This window comes from Mus musculus, chromosome 8 (genome assembly GCF_000001635.26).
Source record: "Mus musculus strain C57BL/6J chromosome 8, GRCm38.p6 C57BL/6J".
NCBI lineage: Eukaryota > Metazoa > Chordata > Mammalia > Rodentia > Muridae > Mus > Mus musculus.
Window position 1 is genome coordinate 18,714,314 of NC_000074.6, and position 15,989 is coordinate 18,730,302.

At 47.2% G+C, this 15,989-nt stretch overlaps 2 protein-coding genes across 15 annotated transcripts in view; one reads left to right on the forward strand and one right to left on the reverse strand.

Moving 5' to 3' along the window:
* Nucleotides 1-15,989, forward strand: part of Mcph1 (microcephaly, primary autosomal recessive 1) — a 212,974-nt gene that overhangs the window by 119,198 nt on the left and 77,787 nt on the right. The window contains exon 14 of one of the 14 annotated variants that reach the window (XM_011242059.3): nt 363-15,426. The exons of 12 other annotated variants lie outside the window; for them this stretch is intronic. In XM_011242059.3, the coding sequence (XP_011240361.1) occupies nt 363-449 (87 nt within the window). In that variant the 3' untranslated portion in view covers nt 450-15,426. Of the gene's footprint in view, nt 1-362; nt 15,427-15,989 lie in introns of those variants that run through there. One more of the 14 variants, XM_030243532.1, reaches the window with a different exon arrangement.
* The window catches only part of Angpt2 (angiopoietin 2), a 51,300-nt gene that overhangs the window by 24,051 nt on the left and 11,260 nt on the right, over nt 1-15,989 (reverse strand). The window lies entirely within an intron of this gene.

Sequence of the window (15,989 nt, forward strand, 5' to 3'; positions counted from 1 at the left end):
TCTAAAACATTATTTATTTACAGTTTAGTAAGGTGGCTCTGTGCCAGAGGCACTCGCTCTGTTGCTTGACCCTTGGCCTTTTGGACACTGATTTCCTTGAATGTAAGGTAGCAGCATTTCCAGGAGGTCAGTTGACGACCTCAAGGGGGAGGCCATGCCCCTGCACCATTGTGGATGCGCTACTCAGCGCTTAAATATTTGTTTTTCTTCTTAAAATGGTAATCCAGTAATGAAAGCTATTAATTGTCCCAAATTATAGCTCAAGAACAAAAATTGTCTTTATTCTTCCTGTAAACATATAGTGTTTTTACATTAAGCTGAATATGAGAGCTGTTTCTAGTGTCTTTCTTTATATTTGACAGTTTCTACAGAGGACCATTGTATTTACAGAGTCAGTCATCAAAGTTCCTCCTAAAACATTAACCGGTGATTCTATCGTCTGCCTTTAAGAGTTAAGGAAGTGGGGGCTGGAGAGATGGCTAAGATGGTTAAGAGCACCGATTGTTCAATTTCCAGCACCTACATGGCAGCTCACAACTGTTTGTAATTCCTGTTCCAGGGATCCAACACCCTCATACAAACATGTATGCAGGCAAAACACCAATGTACATAAGATAAAATAAATAATTTTTTAAAAATTCACCTAGTTGTTTGGTTTCTTGGGTTCTTTTTTGGTTTTTGGTTTTTTTTAAGTAGCAAAGTAGTTTAGGGGGAGGAGGGTTCTTCTCTGAGTGTTCAAGGGCTTCCTTGTGGGTGGGACCATATTTGTGTCCCATGACGGGTGCCATGCAGCCCATGGATTCTTAGTCTGAACTGTAATAAATTTGTGGTTCCCGCTGTGTGTTTGCTCTCGACATTGCCCTGTCCGTGGGCCTCCCACCCCCCACACAGTCTGTCTGGCTAGCTAGCACTCACTCCTTGCTGACCGATGTCCTTTGGTTATTGAGCAACTATTGACTCCAGCAGTGTGACACATTGTAACACTCTCTGGTCATTTATGAAAGCATGAAGGCGAAGCCTACACTACTGTAAAGCTGCAATAGCTGCATGCAGCAAGCGATCTGCCCTCGTGTGCTGGCCTCTGCTGACCCTCAGCAGGCCTGTCCCCAAATCTTAGTCTAGTGCCTTCCTAACAGATTCCTTTTCCCTCTGCTTTGGCTTTTGGTGAATTGGAATAGCCTGCCTATAGGATTGAGTGGGCAGCAGTTTACATGTATGAGACAGGGTCACAGCCAAGTCATCTAGAGCTTCATGCTTAGTTCCTGTCCACACCGAGCAAAGAGATGATTTACAGAGATGCATTCTAGGAGTCTCAAACTAGGAAGAGGCCGTGAACTGCAGTTTGCATCTATGCTCAGAAACAACAGTTTACAAGCCTAGTGTACACGAAGATCTCGGCTTCCCTCTTCTCATTCTAAAGCTAAGCTTGAAGACAAGAAATCCTAAGAGGTTAGAGATTGAGAGAGGAGGAGGGAGAGAGAGCCGTGGGCATGGATACCCTGCATGCAGTGCTAAGGTAACAAATGCTATTCCTTTTATGATACTCGAGCCTGTCAGTAACTTGAAATTTTCAGGGTGGAGAAAGTGACCCACAAACAGTAACATCATGTGACCCATTTTGCAAAGAGGGACTGAAATTAAAGTTCTGAGAAGCCATTGGCTGCGCTGCAGCAAGCCCCGCTGTAATGGTGAAGGTCTGTTTGTGGCGTGCCACATCTCGGCCACTCTCGTGTTTCCATGGGCTCTGAGTGACTGAGAGCTAGAGCACACAAGCCCAGTGTGAGCGCATCCCTGAGGCTCCTACGTATGCTCCAGCCAGAAGTGATAGAGCTCAGAGTTGGCTGGAGCCTTCTATGCCATCCTGGGTTTTGTGCTGCTTAAAAACAGACCGCCTCCACGCAGCTGATGGCCATTCTGAACAAGAAAGCCTACACTTAGGGCAGGGAGGCTAGTTTGGTAGGGAAGTGCTTGGCTAGCGTGTGCAAGGCCCCAAGTGCCATCCTCAGCACCTTAAAAAGAAAAGGAAGCCCAGAATCAAAAACGATCAACACCAGCCATGTCTCCAACAACTGTCATGACAAAAGACTCTGCCTTTCCTCGCCAAGACTAGTGCCGATTCTGAGATGGGAAGGCTGCGGTTGTTGATAGGACAATGTGAAGACAGACGTTTCCAAATGAAGGTAGCCTTTCTACAAATCATGACAATCGTTGAGAACCTGAGACTAACTCCAGACGTGAAACTCTGAGTTGGTCCACGTACACAGATAGACCTTGAAACCGGCCTGTCTCTGGACATGTGTAAATTCATTCTTTTCTAATTGGTCACCCTGGGATGTCTTTCTGGTCAGTGTTCCTTGTCTTTAACCCCTGTGACTGCAACCCAGGCATATAGTAATCTGCTCTGGGAGAGCCATCCTGGTATAAGAAGTCAGCCCAAAGGAAGAGGGAATAAATAGAGCTGTTCTTCCATGGGCGCCCTTTCTTGTCACCCTTACTTGGCTGCTCTTACCAACAACAGGCCCAGGACCCTGGCAGAGGGGCCTGGCTCTGATTCCACATGTAAGGCTTCACATACCCCTGCTTTGCTTGGACCTTTGGCATCCGCTTCCCGTGATCATGTAAGTGGCAACTGTGCTCTGTGGGCACAGTGTCTCTGGAACGTCCCTGTGTATGTGCGAGAGGCTAGTGTGTTCTGGCTGCATTCCCTGTGCACCTGAGAGAGGTCAGCCTGTGTTCCGATTTTCACTTCTAATGGTTAAACCACCTCAGGGCTGCTGGTCCTTCATCGCTCCAGTAGTTAGAGTGCAGAGGATCTCTGAGTATAACACTACGGCCTGTCACGATTCTGTAGCCGGCGAACAGTTTTGGTCAAAGTTGGATGTACTCCTAATACACTCAGTAAAGTCTGGCAACACAGCAGAGCCCAAGCTGTCAGACTAAAGTACATTAACACAGATTTGTGTGTGTGTAATATCAAATAGGTTCGCAGGTTTTTCATTACTCCCTCAGCCTTTTGAATAATGGGATTTGACAGAAAAATAAGTCCATTTGTGAGACTGGACCCGCAGGCTGATTGTATATCAACCTATCTCTCTGGCTAGCTTCTTTAATTATTTGACTGGAATAGAAAAACAAAAGGTGTCTTGCATTTTGCTAGAGGAAGGAAAACAGATGTAGCATACAGGAACTGCCACCAGCCTAGGGGTCTGATGTGGGTCCCTTGGCAATGGCAGATGCTAGCTGAAGATGTTAGGTAGAGCTGAGTGTCCCCATTCCCTTCCACTAGTGTGCTTCTGTGCATCTCAAGAATCCAATTTTCCTGGAAAATTAAAAATAATTTGAATACATTCTGGGTCGTCCTCTTCCTCTGTGAGCAAAATACTCCAAGTGCCCCAACAAGTAAGAGAGAAAGGAAAGAAAGGACATTTCTTTTGCCTTTGTTTTGTGACAGGGTCTCTTCTATCTAAGCTGGCCTAGAACTTCTGACCTACCTGTCTCAGCCTACCAAGTCTTAGATTGCTGGTAAGCCCTACCATGCCCAGTTAGTTCTTTCCTTTTTACTACCTCAGTCCCCCTCCCCCTTTCCCTTTTCCCTTCCCCTTCTTCTTTGGACCCCAAGGCAGCCTCTGCCTTCCCACCCACCACCCCAGCCTTCAGAATGAGGGAAACTAAATACAAATTTGATCCCTCTGTGGCTCACATTATTCCCTGATGTTGGCTGAATATGAATCGCCATTCTTTCACCTGGTAATAATCAGGATTGACAGTCTGCAATCTTTCCGACCTCTGTGTTAGTCTGGCTTTTGTTATTACTGACAGAGTACCAGAACTTGGGTACTTTGGAAAGAAAAAAAAGTGCAATTGGGTTCAGTGGAGTGGGTCGGCAGGAGAGCCTTGTCTAGCATGTGTAAGGCCCTGGGTTCAATTAGCTCCCAGATGGGGAACTCCAAGCCTAAAGAGCATGATTGACAGTTTCCCTGGCAACATCAGAGCACAGGCTATCACGGCAAGAGCTCATGTGATGGGGAAAGGTTAAATAGTAAGGAGGAACCAGAAAGACCAGGAGGGGACAGTCTTGCTCTTTCATAACAACACTCTTGGAAGGTCTAACCAGGGTCCCAGGAGAACTACTTTACTCCCTTCCTAGTGCAGTGACCCTCCCTTCCCCCAGTGACCTATGGCTAGACTCCCAAATGATGGGTCCCACAATTTCCCAAAAACTGTGACACAGGGGACAAAGCTTCCACCACACAACCCCTTGGGAGATATGTGCAAAGCTAACCCATACCAGAGCAGTCTCCAGCTTTGTGTGCGTGTGACCTCCCTGCTACGCCTTGTTTGCAGATTTTAGAGTAGCAATAGCAGCACATTGAGAAACTAACTCCTTCTGATCAAGAGAATGGAATCTCTGGGCCGGGTCAATCACCTGGCCAAAGTACTGCCCCTAGGAGAGCAGGCTCACCTGAGCCGTTCTAAAGAGACAGGAGAAGTAATTAGCCCTTTAAGGAGATGCTGTTTCTCTATCCCGAATCCCCATCCCCAATCACTCTCTTACAGCCATGCCACGCTGCTTCGGAAACCTGCCAGCTTTTCTGAATTACTCAGAAGACAGTACCTTTCTCTTTCCTCTCTTCACACTAATCATGTTTTCCCCAAGCTCGGGATCCCTTCTCTTTATAGCTCCACAGTGCTGCTGCTTGTCTCCCATGTACCTGACCTCCATCCTGGCTTCAATGGTGGAGCTTTTTCCCTTTGCTCCTCCACTCTCCCCTTCCAGGGAAATCACTGCTGAGATGTCTAGCTTGCCTGTACTGGAATGATTTTCTTTTAAGCTCTGTCTTTAAGCTTCCATTCGAGTCCATTCTTCATTTCTTCCGTTAATAAGACTAAGAGCCCCAAGAAGGGGCCCGGATCTATTCTGAGTTACAAGGCTGCTCAAAACCTCCCAACAATCAGTCCCTTGACCCACCCCCACCCCCACCCCCACCCCCACCCCCACTCCCACCCCAGTGCTCTTAAGGTCCTCCTCTGTGCTCCTGCAGCAAGGATGAATTCGAATTTAAAAAAAAAAAAAAAAGTGCCGGTTAATTTATTTTTAAATCCACCACTGGAAGTGAACATTCACGTTCCTTTTCGATACTAGACTTCTGCAACCATTTCCATATACACACTACAAATAACCCAGACATTTGTGCTTGAAAACTTGAGTTCAAAATTATTAAATCCAGGGATGCTGTGTGGGGAAGGCTTTTGACCTAATGTTCTCTAGTCTCTGTCCTGGGGAAATTCTGAGGCATCATTTGAGGTCTCCAGATAGAAACCCGGCAGGGCCTGGGCCCGCCCCCTCTGTAGCACAGCTTTGTTGGTTTTGGTTTTCAAGTCTCCAAGCTTTTGCTGCCTAAGCATCTGTGTTCTCAGCAGTGCTGCTGGGCGATGCTGAGATTAAAGGGGATGGGGCAGGAGGCTCATGCTTCAGAGAAACCTTTGCCTTCCATGTATTGGGGCGTGGAGGGAGGTCCCATCCACAAAGGCATATCACCATGGATTATATACAGGTCATGTTCTGGTGCCTCCAGAGCTGGGAAGCAAATGTCTTTCTGCTTACTCTGTTTGTAGACACCATTTACATTGTGGCTTAGGAACACACACATCAGGGCCAATTGCCCACCTCTGCTCCAAAGCTTTGCCTCCTTTGCATAACCAGTGTAAATCAGCTCAATGCGGGAGATAGACAGCAGTTGGCCATCCATGGCCATGGGACCCCAGCTCATGTAGGGCCTTCCAAGAGCACACTAATACTAATTGTTCTCTCTCTGTCAGTTTTACTTTTGGTCGGTTAATCTGAATGTCTTTCTGTTATCTGATGCAAGGTCTAGACAAACTAGTCGCTTTGCTCCCTTTATAAGTACAAAGAGACAGAATGTCATCATTCGTCTTGGTAACACCCCCCCCCCCACTCCAACCCCTGTACATCAAGATGCCTGCCACAGGTGGAATTGCAGGCCCTGGTTGACAGCCTTGTCCGCAGCTCCTGAGATGATACAGCTTAGCTGAGTCTGTGTGTTCCTGTGTAGTACACACTGTCAGGTCAGCCCTGCTTGTCGTTTAGTCTCTGTGACTGCTCCTTTACCAGGTTGTTGGGGTACCTTTACATAGGCCACACCCCTTTGCTGCTGTGTCTGTCCCATCATCGATTCCAAATCTAGAAAGGAAGTGTGCAGCTGCCCTTAAAGCCCCCCACCATCTCCTCCTGATACCGTGGCTCTCCCCTCAGCGGCTGCCGCTCTGAATGTAGGCAGGTTTCATGAAGCTTTATAGAGTGGGGTGGGTACTTTATTTAGCACGAGATATCATTCTATTAAAAGTGTCTTCTAGAGAGAGCTTGGGATATATATTTCTCCAGTACTTGTTAGAGCACAGGCCCATTGGACCTTACATAGATCATACATCATGGGATAACATGTGGTAGAGCTCCCCAGACCAGTCCACCATTTGCTAAGCATAGCAGGGTGATATTCTTAGCTCCCCTCCCCCCCTTTTTTTTTCCTCAGTGGATTCTCACATTCTTAGCTTGGGTTTCCCCGGGATCAGAGTCTGAGACCAAGGCAGGCATACAGGAAGTTTATTTAGGAAGTAGTCCCAGAGAGTAGCCAAGGATGGTCAAGGAAGGCAGCAAGGAGGGGCAGCCAGTTCAAACACGAGGACTCTGTTGGCTACCACACTGGTAGCTCATGAGATCTGCAGAAGACCTGGGGAGCCCTGAGAACTGTCCTTTAGTGAGCACTGGTGGCTTTGTAGGCACCCATGCCTTGGGCTGTAATCACCGAGAGGAGTCAGCCAGGGGTCTGGAAGAGGATCCACAACAAGGCCAGTCTCTGGAGTTGGCCCCAAGCATTGAAAGTGGTCCCCAGAAGTATGCCCTAAGATGGCAGGGTGGTACTATTGGGGCTCTTCAATAAGGGGAAACTGAGGCCCGGAAACCTTAAGTATCTCTTCCAGTGTCCCCCAGGCCAGAATATGTAAGCTGACAGAGCAATCTGGGTGGGGTTTTGAGCTGTGTCAAATGTGGCCTTTGATTATAGCCCCAGGCCAGCAATTTGTGTGGTGGCTGTGTGGGAGAGCAACTGCAAATCTGAAAATGACCATCGAAGAGGGTGAGAATGCAGACCGGAAATGCCAGCTGAAGTCCCTACAAGGAGACAGCAGACATGACCTTGCCAAAGCTGGAGCAGCCAAAGAACAGAGGAGACATTCCTTCTAACCTCAGCTTCCACAGGCGTCCTCCATGACTCTGTCACTATGGACATTAACTAGTTCATCCTACTTCTTATTAAAGGCGAGATGAGCCTGGGCATGCAGTTCGGCTTAGGAAGTCTTACAGTGCTCCCTGCTGTGTGCTGCCACTATGGACAGATGCCAGCCAAGCCCTCTGCTCCTTAATTTCCTCTTTCTAGGAGCAATTCAAAGATGCAAAGGATTCCAATGGAAAGACATTTGAGCTGATGTTGGAAGCTGCTAAAAATTGGACAGGGTTAGCTTACATGAAGTAGGTGCACTGGTGGCTTTGTAGATACCCATGGCTTGGGCTGTAATCACCGAGAGGAGTCAGCCAGGGGTCTGGAAGAGGATCCGCAACAAGACCAGTCTCTGGGGTCGGCCCCAAGCAATGAAGGTGGTTCTCAGAAATATGCCCTAAGATGGCAGGGTGGTACTATTGGGGCTCTTCAATAAGGGAAAAATAAGTAGTGCACCTGATATCCCTTTAACTATGAGGGTGTGTGCCTGCCATCCTTTGCCTTTGGTGATGTGCCCTTCATGTCCTTTCCCTATGGTGATGTGCCCTTTATGTCCTTTCCCTATGGTGATGTGCCCCTCATGTCCTATCCCTATGGTGATGTGCCCTTCATGTCCTTTTCCCTATGGTGATGTGCCCCTCATGTCTTTTCCCTATGGTGATGTGCCCTTCATGTCCTTTGCCTATGGTGATGTGCCCTTCATGTCCTTTGCCTATGGTGATGTGCCCTTTATGTCCTTTTCCCTATGGTGATGTGCCCTTCATGTCCTTTGCCTATGGTGATGTGCCCCTCATGTCCTTTGCCTATGGTGATGTGCCCCTCATGTCCTTTGCCTATGGTGATGTGCCCCTCATGTCCTTTGCCTATGGTGATGTGCCCCTGATGTCTTTTACCCTTAACACTGTAGCTTTGCCCCATCCTGAACTGGATGCCTTGGAAGGCATTTCCTCAGTGTGGATGGTGCCTTTCTCCTGGATAGTTTTCATTCTCGTGTGTGAGCGAGCATCCTTCTCTATGCTTTGCCCTTAGTTAGAAGGCGTGGATCCCCCTGTCAGGGACATATGTGTATGTGTCCCCTCTGCATTAATGTGTAGGTGCAGACCTGGAGAGACACTGCAGTGTGATGCCAGGAAGTCTAAGACCAGATCCTGCTCCTCATTTTGGCCACAGCTTTTTTCATTTAATGATTTCATTACAACAAAACTATGCTTTTTTGACCTAGTTAGGGGGGAAATCATCTTCTTCTATTTGATTAGATTATCTCTCCTTTAACCTCTGGTTCCGTTCCCACTCTTCCAAGTGTTTAAGACTACAGTTTTTTTCATATTTATTTTCATACTTGTAATCCCTTGTGTGCACATATTTCACAGGACCGCACATGTGCCTGTGTCTTGCTGAAGCTAAAAGTGACCAGTCTTTTTATAACTCACATTAGAAATACAAACTATTTCACAAAGCCCTGTTTCGTGCATCAATTTTTAAGGTTAAAATATGTCTTTAAACTTTTTAACAAACTCATCTTAAATCTTACTAGTAGGATTTTATTTTTTATTTTATTTTATTTTACGGAACCCAAGCTGACCTAGAACTTTAGAACATTTGGTAAACCTGGCCTTGAACTCATGACCCTCCTTCCTCAATCTACCTCCCAAATCTGGGATTGAAGGGAAGAGCCAACCATATCTGGATATGTGTGTATACTTAATTTTTAAAGAACTACTTCAGGAGCTGAGACTATGGCTCAGTTGACAAGAGCGATTGCCCCTCATTCAGGAAGCCCTGGCTTGATCCTCAACATTGCTTTAAAAACAGGCGTAGTGGGGCACACTTGTTATCCCAGGATGGAGTCAGGAGGACGAGGTCATACTCAGCTATGTAGCAAACTAAGGCAAGCCTGGACAACTGAGATTTAAGCAGCAGTCAGGGGAGGTGTGGCTGTACCCAACACTCACTCAGATAAGGAGACAAAGCTGTCGATGGTGTAACTTTTTTTCCTACCTGTAGTTTACCTTCCTTTCTTGGTCTGAGACTTGATAGGCAGCATATTAAGTACCTATCCGTGTGTTTACTCTGAGCCATTTAAATTTTGATTGTTAAACAGGGACCACGGCTCCCTCTGTGAGGCTGTTAAAAAGCCCTGAGCATGTTTTCACTCTGCCTGTGGCTTGTAGTCCATCAAAACTGCCCTGCAAACCACATGCCCCGAGTTCTGTGGATGGCTGTTGTTTGATTCCACTGAGAAGAGGCTCAACCGGAAACGGCAAATGGTGATTATGACTTCAGGCAAATCAGTGAGTGTCTAATTATGTCTCCTGACCCAAAATAAGCAAGTGTCTACCACAGAATACACACTGTGCCGAGCTTCTCATCACAGCATTTCTGCTTAGGGCTGCTGTGTTGCTGCTCACTCCTGTTCAGGGAGAGTTGGTCACATGTGTGCTGCGGGCTGTCATTCATGCTGGAGGAGAGAAGCTACTCTCCAAGTATCAACAGCAGAAAACAGTTGGCCATGAAGTGAAGGCATACTGTGCCAAACTGAACATATTTCTTCTTTTGATTTTTTTTTTGTGCATGCATATGTGGAGGGGGTGGGGGAAGGGGGGTGTGAGTGTGTGTATGCTTAGGCCAAAGGAGACAGCTTTGTGTATGCTTAAATAATCACATACATGTACACACACACAGGCACACACAAAGATTACAGACAGGATATTTCACATGTTGACCTAGGTATAAATTATCGGATGAATTCTCATTTTAAAGATAATATCAAACTGTGAGCTTGACGTTATCATGCCCTATGTATTCCCTGCATTTTCTGACTCAACCAGAAGAACGTTAAAGGACAAGATGTTTGAAAATGAAACCTTTAATGTATTTAGCTGTGATCGGGAGTATTTGCTTAACATGGGTGAGTTTGTACCTTTTACCTGGGACTACCTGCGTAACGCCTGGAGCATGAACTTGGGGATTCAAGTTCACTGGCCTTGAACTGTGGATGAAACTGTTCTAGCTGCCTGAGGACAGTTAAAGGATTCAGTTAGGTAAATTGTAATTTAGCATTCCGAAACATGACTCTTTCCGGATCAAGCATAAAAGGCATGTGCCCTTGGAAGCCCAAGAAAGAATTCATACAGTTCCCATTAGTCTAAAAATAAATAACAAATAAAGAAATGTCTGAGTCATGCATTGCATTTGATGGAGTCCAGTGGCAGAGAGAACTTAAGCTGTACTGTGGATGGTGGCTCTGCCCGGTGCTCGGTGGAGTGAGGCCGCAGCGCTCTGAGGAAGTGATACGAGCCAGCTGGGTGGATTTAATTCTGTCTTGGGTTCCTCCAGTGCACTAAGTGTGTCATGCTTTGAGTAGCAATGTGGAAGCCTGGCTGTGCCAGGACCGAGTGGCTAGGGAGGGACTTGCCACTGTCTTTGAAGCTCTCCTGCAGGCATCTCCACGGAGAGGCAAGTTGCAGCTCAGCTCCATAGGAGCTCCTGGGCCAGCTTGTTTAAGTTTTCCATTCCTCGTTGGGAAAAGTAACATAGAGATACTGAGGAGCTTGTCATATAAATGGCAAGTTGTAGTGCTCATTTATAGTGCTTACCTAGTGTGCATGAAGCTCTGGGGTCAGTCCCTAGCACCATATAAGCTAGTTTTGGTCACCAACACCTGTACTCCTGGGACTTAGGAGGTGGAGGCAGAGGGATCAAAGGTTTGTGGACATCCTCCACTATATAATGAGTTCAAGGATAGCCTGGGCTACATGAGGCCTTGCTCTGAATGGAAGAGGAGGAGGAGGAAGAGGAGGAGGAGGAGTCAAGTTGAACAAATTAGCACAGACTCCAAAGTCCACACTAAGGCATCCTGAGTGCCTGCAGTGAGCAGACAATACCATGGAGGGGAGTTTTAAAATGCTCAAGGAAAACTCACAGCATTCAACTCTGTCTACTGTTAGAGGAGCCAGAGGCTCAGAGCCCCCCAGTTGTAATGTCTGATCGTCCTTCTGTGAAGCTGAGTTTCTGGTGGCCGCTCTTGCAGAAAGCAAGCCTGGCAGGATAGAAGATGAACTAGAACTCACTGGGGCAGTGTCCACTTTGACTCCAAAGGAACATTGTGCTGCCTATAGGCTAAATCCACTCCATTCATACTTAAGAAACAACTCCATTCAGAAGGCTGAGGCAAACTGAAGGTCAGCCTGGACTACATAACAATACTTTGTCAAAAAAAAAAAAAGTAAACAAAGGGTCATTTATTTCTTGCAGTTTGTGTGCATTTATGTGTTGAAATGACTGCTAAGTGTTTAAATCATTTGGACCTAATGTACTAGTCAATTCATTTATTAAGTATTTGTTTCAACCTAGGGGTGCTATGAAAGAAGTAATAATTACTGAGACACTCTGGATACCAGGAACTAAGAAAAGTGGAAACACATTGGCCAGAGCCTTGCCCTCTGTGGGATTTCGATTGGAGACCCAGCCCTCCTCCTCCTTCCCTGCCTCCAGTCAAGACATTGCCTTTAGTTGCTATCTGTGTGCTTGTCAGCAAACTAGAAACATGAACAGAAGTGCAGAGTGTCTAAGACCTTAGCGGGGCCTTAGAAGAGGTCTTAGACTTGAGTGTTTTTCTAGCTTGTGATGCTTTGAGGCCCTATCCCCCTTCAGGTGAGCAGCTTTCCCAAGTACCTGATGGCATGTTCTCAGAGCAGCGTGTGGTGCCGTGGGACTCCGCCTGCCCCTGGCCAGTGCATTTTGTGGTAGGCAGAAGTGCAGAAGTGGGCATTGGCTTTCAAAGGGCGATCTTGCCAACTACTGCTTGCTCATGATTTACAGTGCGCCCATCCAGTCCTCACTTGTTCTTAGGTGAACAATTCTAGGACACTCAGTTATATAGGAAAGCCACATTGACTTGAGCGCCACAGCCGTCTCTGAGGGAAAGCCTCGGCGTGCCTCTCCAGAAGCTTGTGGTGAAAGTACAAGGGACCTGAGTCATTTTCCCATAATTAGATGCAGTTCGGAGGTCTGCCCCTCTCCCCAGCCCTCTTGCCTTGCATGCAGGGCTGTTCAGTTGGAAGCTAGTGGAAAATTCCTGTGCCCTTTCACCCTGCTGCCACAAGTTATAAAAAGCGTGCCATTCAGAACTGATTTTTCTCCTGCGTGCTTGGATTTTTACTCACAAAATAAAGGGGGACAGTGAGTTTTAAGAATTATATTCTACTTACCAGTGAGGCTAGGGGCTGTGGTACCACTTGGGATCACAGAGCAGCTGGCCCAGTCTGCTACTTCTTTGGGGGCTCATTAATGATATCACTGAGGCCATCTAAGTGGACCTCTTTTTTCAGAGCCACAATGACATTAGCCCCACAGTTCACTCAGAGTTTGCCCTGCTTGGCGTACTTTGTGGGAATGAGGGGCAAACACAGAAGACTGCAGTAGTAGAGTTTGGTTTTTGTTTTTTTCGTATTGTTAGATCTGTTTGTCTTAATCAAAATATGACTCATCCTGCCCCATTTTCAAGCCAAAGCTCACTGCGGTTATCCTGTGACTTGGCCTAAATCCCCATGATCTGCTTTAATTTGATCTCGACAGTTTCCTTCGGCTGTAGGAATTCAGTGTCAAGTTTACAAAGTGTGGGTGCCAGCTTTAATGTTGCATCTCTGTCACTTACTGAGTCCCCTGGTAGAAGGACCTGCCCTGGGGTTTTACTGCTTGTTGGGATCCACATTCTGAGTGTTTCGTTCCTCTGAATCTTGGCCCCCACCTGGGGTGACGTTCAAGGCCAAAGTTAGAGCTGAAGTGGAGAATTTGCTCCCAGTGCTTTGCTTCTGTTCCAGTATTTTCCAGCTGCGAGGTGCAGACCAACCAAGATCTTTCCCCATTCCTCAATCCTTCAGCCCCCAGCCTCTTTGATGACTCACATTGCCTTAGAGGGCAAAGTCCCTACTAAGGCAACAGCTGCCTTGGAAATACAATGGAAAAGCAGAAGTGAGGACCCGAATCCTCCCTACCCTTTATCCCCAGCAGCCAGGAGCCCCACGTGGGCCAGTTTCAGCCAAGGAACTCTGTTCTCCTGGTACCTTCCCTGCATGTCGAGTAGTCCTGGTAACTGCCCTGGCAGCAGGGGACAGCCGGCTCTCAGAGAGAAGTTCTGAGCCGTGTGAGCTGTGTGTAGTGAGCACACCTCACCTGTTGGAGGGCAGTGCTATCCAGGAAGACCTACGAAAGGAAGAAAGCTCTCAGAGTTCACAGGAGCAAGCTCTAGTTTGGGAAACTTGTATATGCCAGTCTTTCCCTACGCCTTGATGATGGGAAAGGTTGAAAACAGCGGCAAGGTAGCAACATCAGGCCTGAGTGAGAAGCTAGTGGACAGTCGAGCCCGTCCTTCCTCCCCCATCTCACTTTCCCATCACTCGGGCCTTCTGTTGTCTCCGTTCTAACCCTGACCATAACCTTGGGGAGATTCATTACGTGTTTGTCCAGGACTTCAACCCACTGAGGTGATCCCTCTCTTCAGAGCTCCCCCTTGACGCCTCCAGATTGAACAGCACGACCACCACTCAGCATGGGCCCTGAGTGGCCAATTTCATTAGGAAATAAGTTGATCTTGGACTTCACACCAGTCTGCTTTTAAGTCATTCTAACAATAGACTCCAAAGATAACAGTGTAAGGTATAGCACATGGGTTTGGCCAACAGAGAAGTATTGAAGTATTGACTTCCATAAAAGAGCATACGTCCACCTGAACTTACACATGGGTGTGAAAACCTGGCTGTATAACAAATCACTCCCCAGTGATGGCGGAAGCACATTTCAATGCATGCAACAGCGTGAATGAGCCATTGAAAAATAGAATCACCGAGCAGAAGTACAGGCTGCACTGCTCCAGTTATAGGAAATCTAAAACCTATCATGGGTAGCAAAATAAAGATTAGCCTTGAGCGGAAAAGAACCAGCCAGTGAGAGGAACCCAACCCCATCAGCTATGCTGGGCCCCCTCTGTATGCCGGGCTAGGGTGTCGTTACAGACATGTGAGAGTACATTCATCAAAGTGTGCACTTGGGATGAGTGGACTGCAGGCTGTGTAATTTACTCCTTGAAAAACTGAATTAAGTTTCACAATACAGCATAGCCCAGAGCCTAAAGCAGCTGACCCAGCAGTCTGAATGAGGAAAACTAGAGACCTCATCTAGTTGGTGAATGGGGAAATATGGGTGCGGGGGCAGGAGGACCTGATGTGCTCTTCCACAGCTGTTCAGCACTGCTCTGAGAGAATGGCCTTTCCACCTTGATAACTAACGTATTCAGAAGTCCTCCTCTAGCCCGGCAAACCTCACCTGTCCTCTTGTCTCCAGGATCTCGTTACATGTGGGTCTTCCGGCCTGGGGAACAGCTTGCGTCTGGGAAGCCTCGGGCTGCTACGTGGGAGTTAGATCCCGTGGTTCTCAGAGTTCCACATGCCTCAGTCTGGGCCATGTGAAAAGCAGAGCTTGAGGGAGGAGGAACAGCCCCTGGCTGCAGGGCTCCTCGTGCTCCCCATGGGAGGAGGAGGCAAGCCCTGCCTCGAAGCTCTTGTCTCCCCCTCAGCAGGCCCTTCATACCTCTGCGCTTGGAGCCAGTCTACCGACCTGGGTCCCAGCCTCTCCTCCCTTGAGTCTTGCTTATTCATCATGGCAGGTGCACTCTACACATGGCAGCTGTGTGCAGTGACACAGGCGCAGGTTTAGGGGACAAAGTGAAGTCTACTGTGTGTCCTGAGGACACAGGAAGAAGCATAGATCAGCTACTGGAGGCCACTGAAAATCTGCCCGGTCGTAGGAAGCTCTGGGATGAAAAAAGGAAGTGTCACCTGGCCACTTGGGCTGCCCCTGCCGGGGCCTCCCCAGCTGTGCCTCTTCTCCGAACGGGAAGGAGACCTAACTTGTAGTTAGAACCTGACAAATGGAGAAGCAGGTACAGATTTGCCATTGTTGCCTCCAAAGGGAGCCATGTTCAGTATGCTCTGAAGTCGCTTACACATTGTAGAGTGCACGGCTATTATCGAAGGTACTAGTTCTGATTAGTTTTTGTTTTTATCTAATTTTTTGTCCTAAATATAACCATGTTTTTAAAATATTTTTAATTAGGCATTTTCCTCATTTACATTTCCAATGCTATCCCAAAAGTCCCCCATACCCTCCCCCCCCACTCCCCTACCCACCCACTCCCACTTTTTGGCCCTGGCGTTCCCCTGTACTGGGGCATATAAAGTTTGCATGTCCAATGGGCCTCTCTTTCCACTGATGGCCGACTAGGCCATCTTTTGATACATATGCAGCTAGAGTCAAGAGCTCCGGGGTACTGGTTAGTTCATATTGTTGTTCCACCTATAGGGTTGCAGATCCCTTTAGCTCCTTGGATACTTTCTCTAGCTCCTCCATTGGGGCCCTGTGATCCATCCAATAGCTGACTGTGAGCATCCACTTCTGTGTTATATAACCATGTTTTAAAGAACACTTCATTTCACTGTACAATGTAGTTAAGATGATATTTGTCACAAGGCCCTGTTAACCCTTTAATAAGGTCAAATACGTGTTTTTTTTTTTTTAAGAAAAATTGAAACCATTCCTTTGTAGTTAAAAATAATAAGGAATTTCACACACATACCACAAATGTTAAACAGACAATTAGCTTGTGGTTGGAATCTGATGGTTTTATGTTATTCAGCA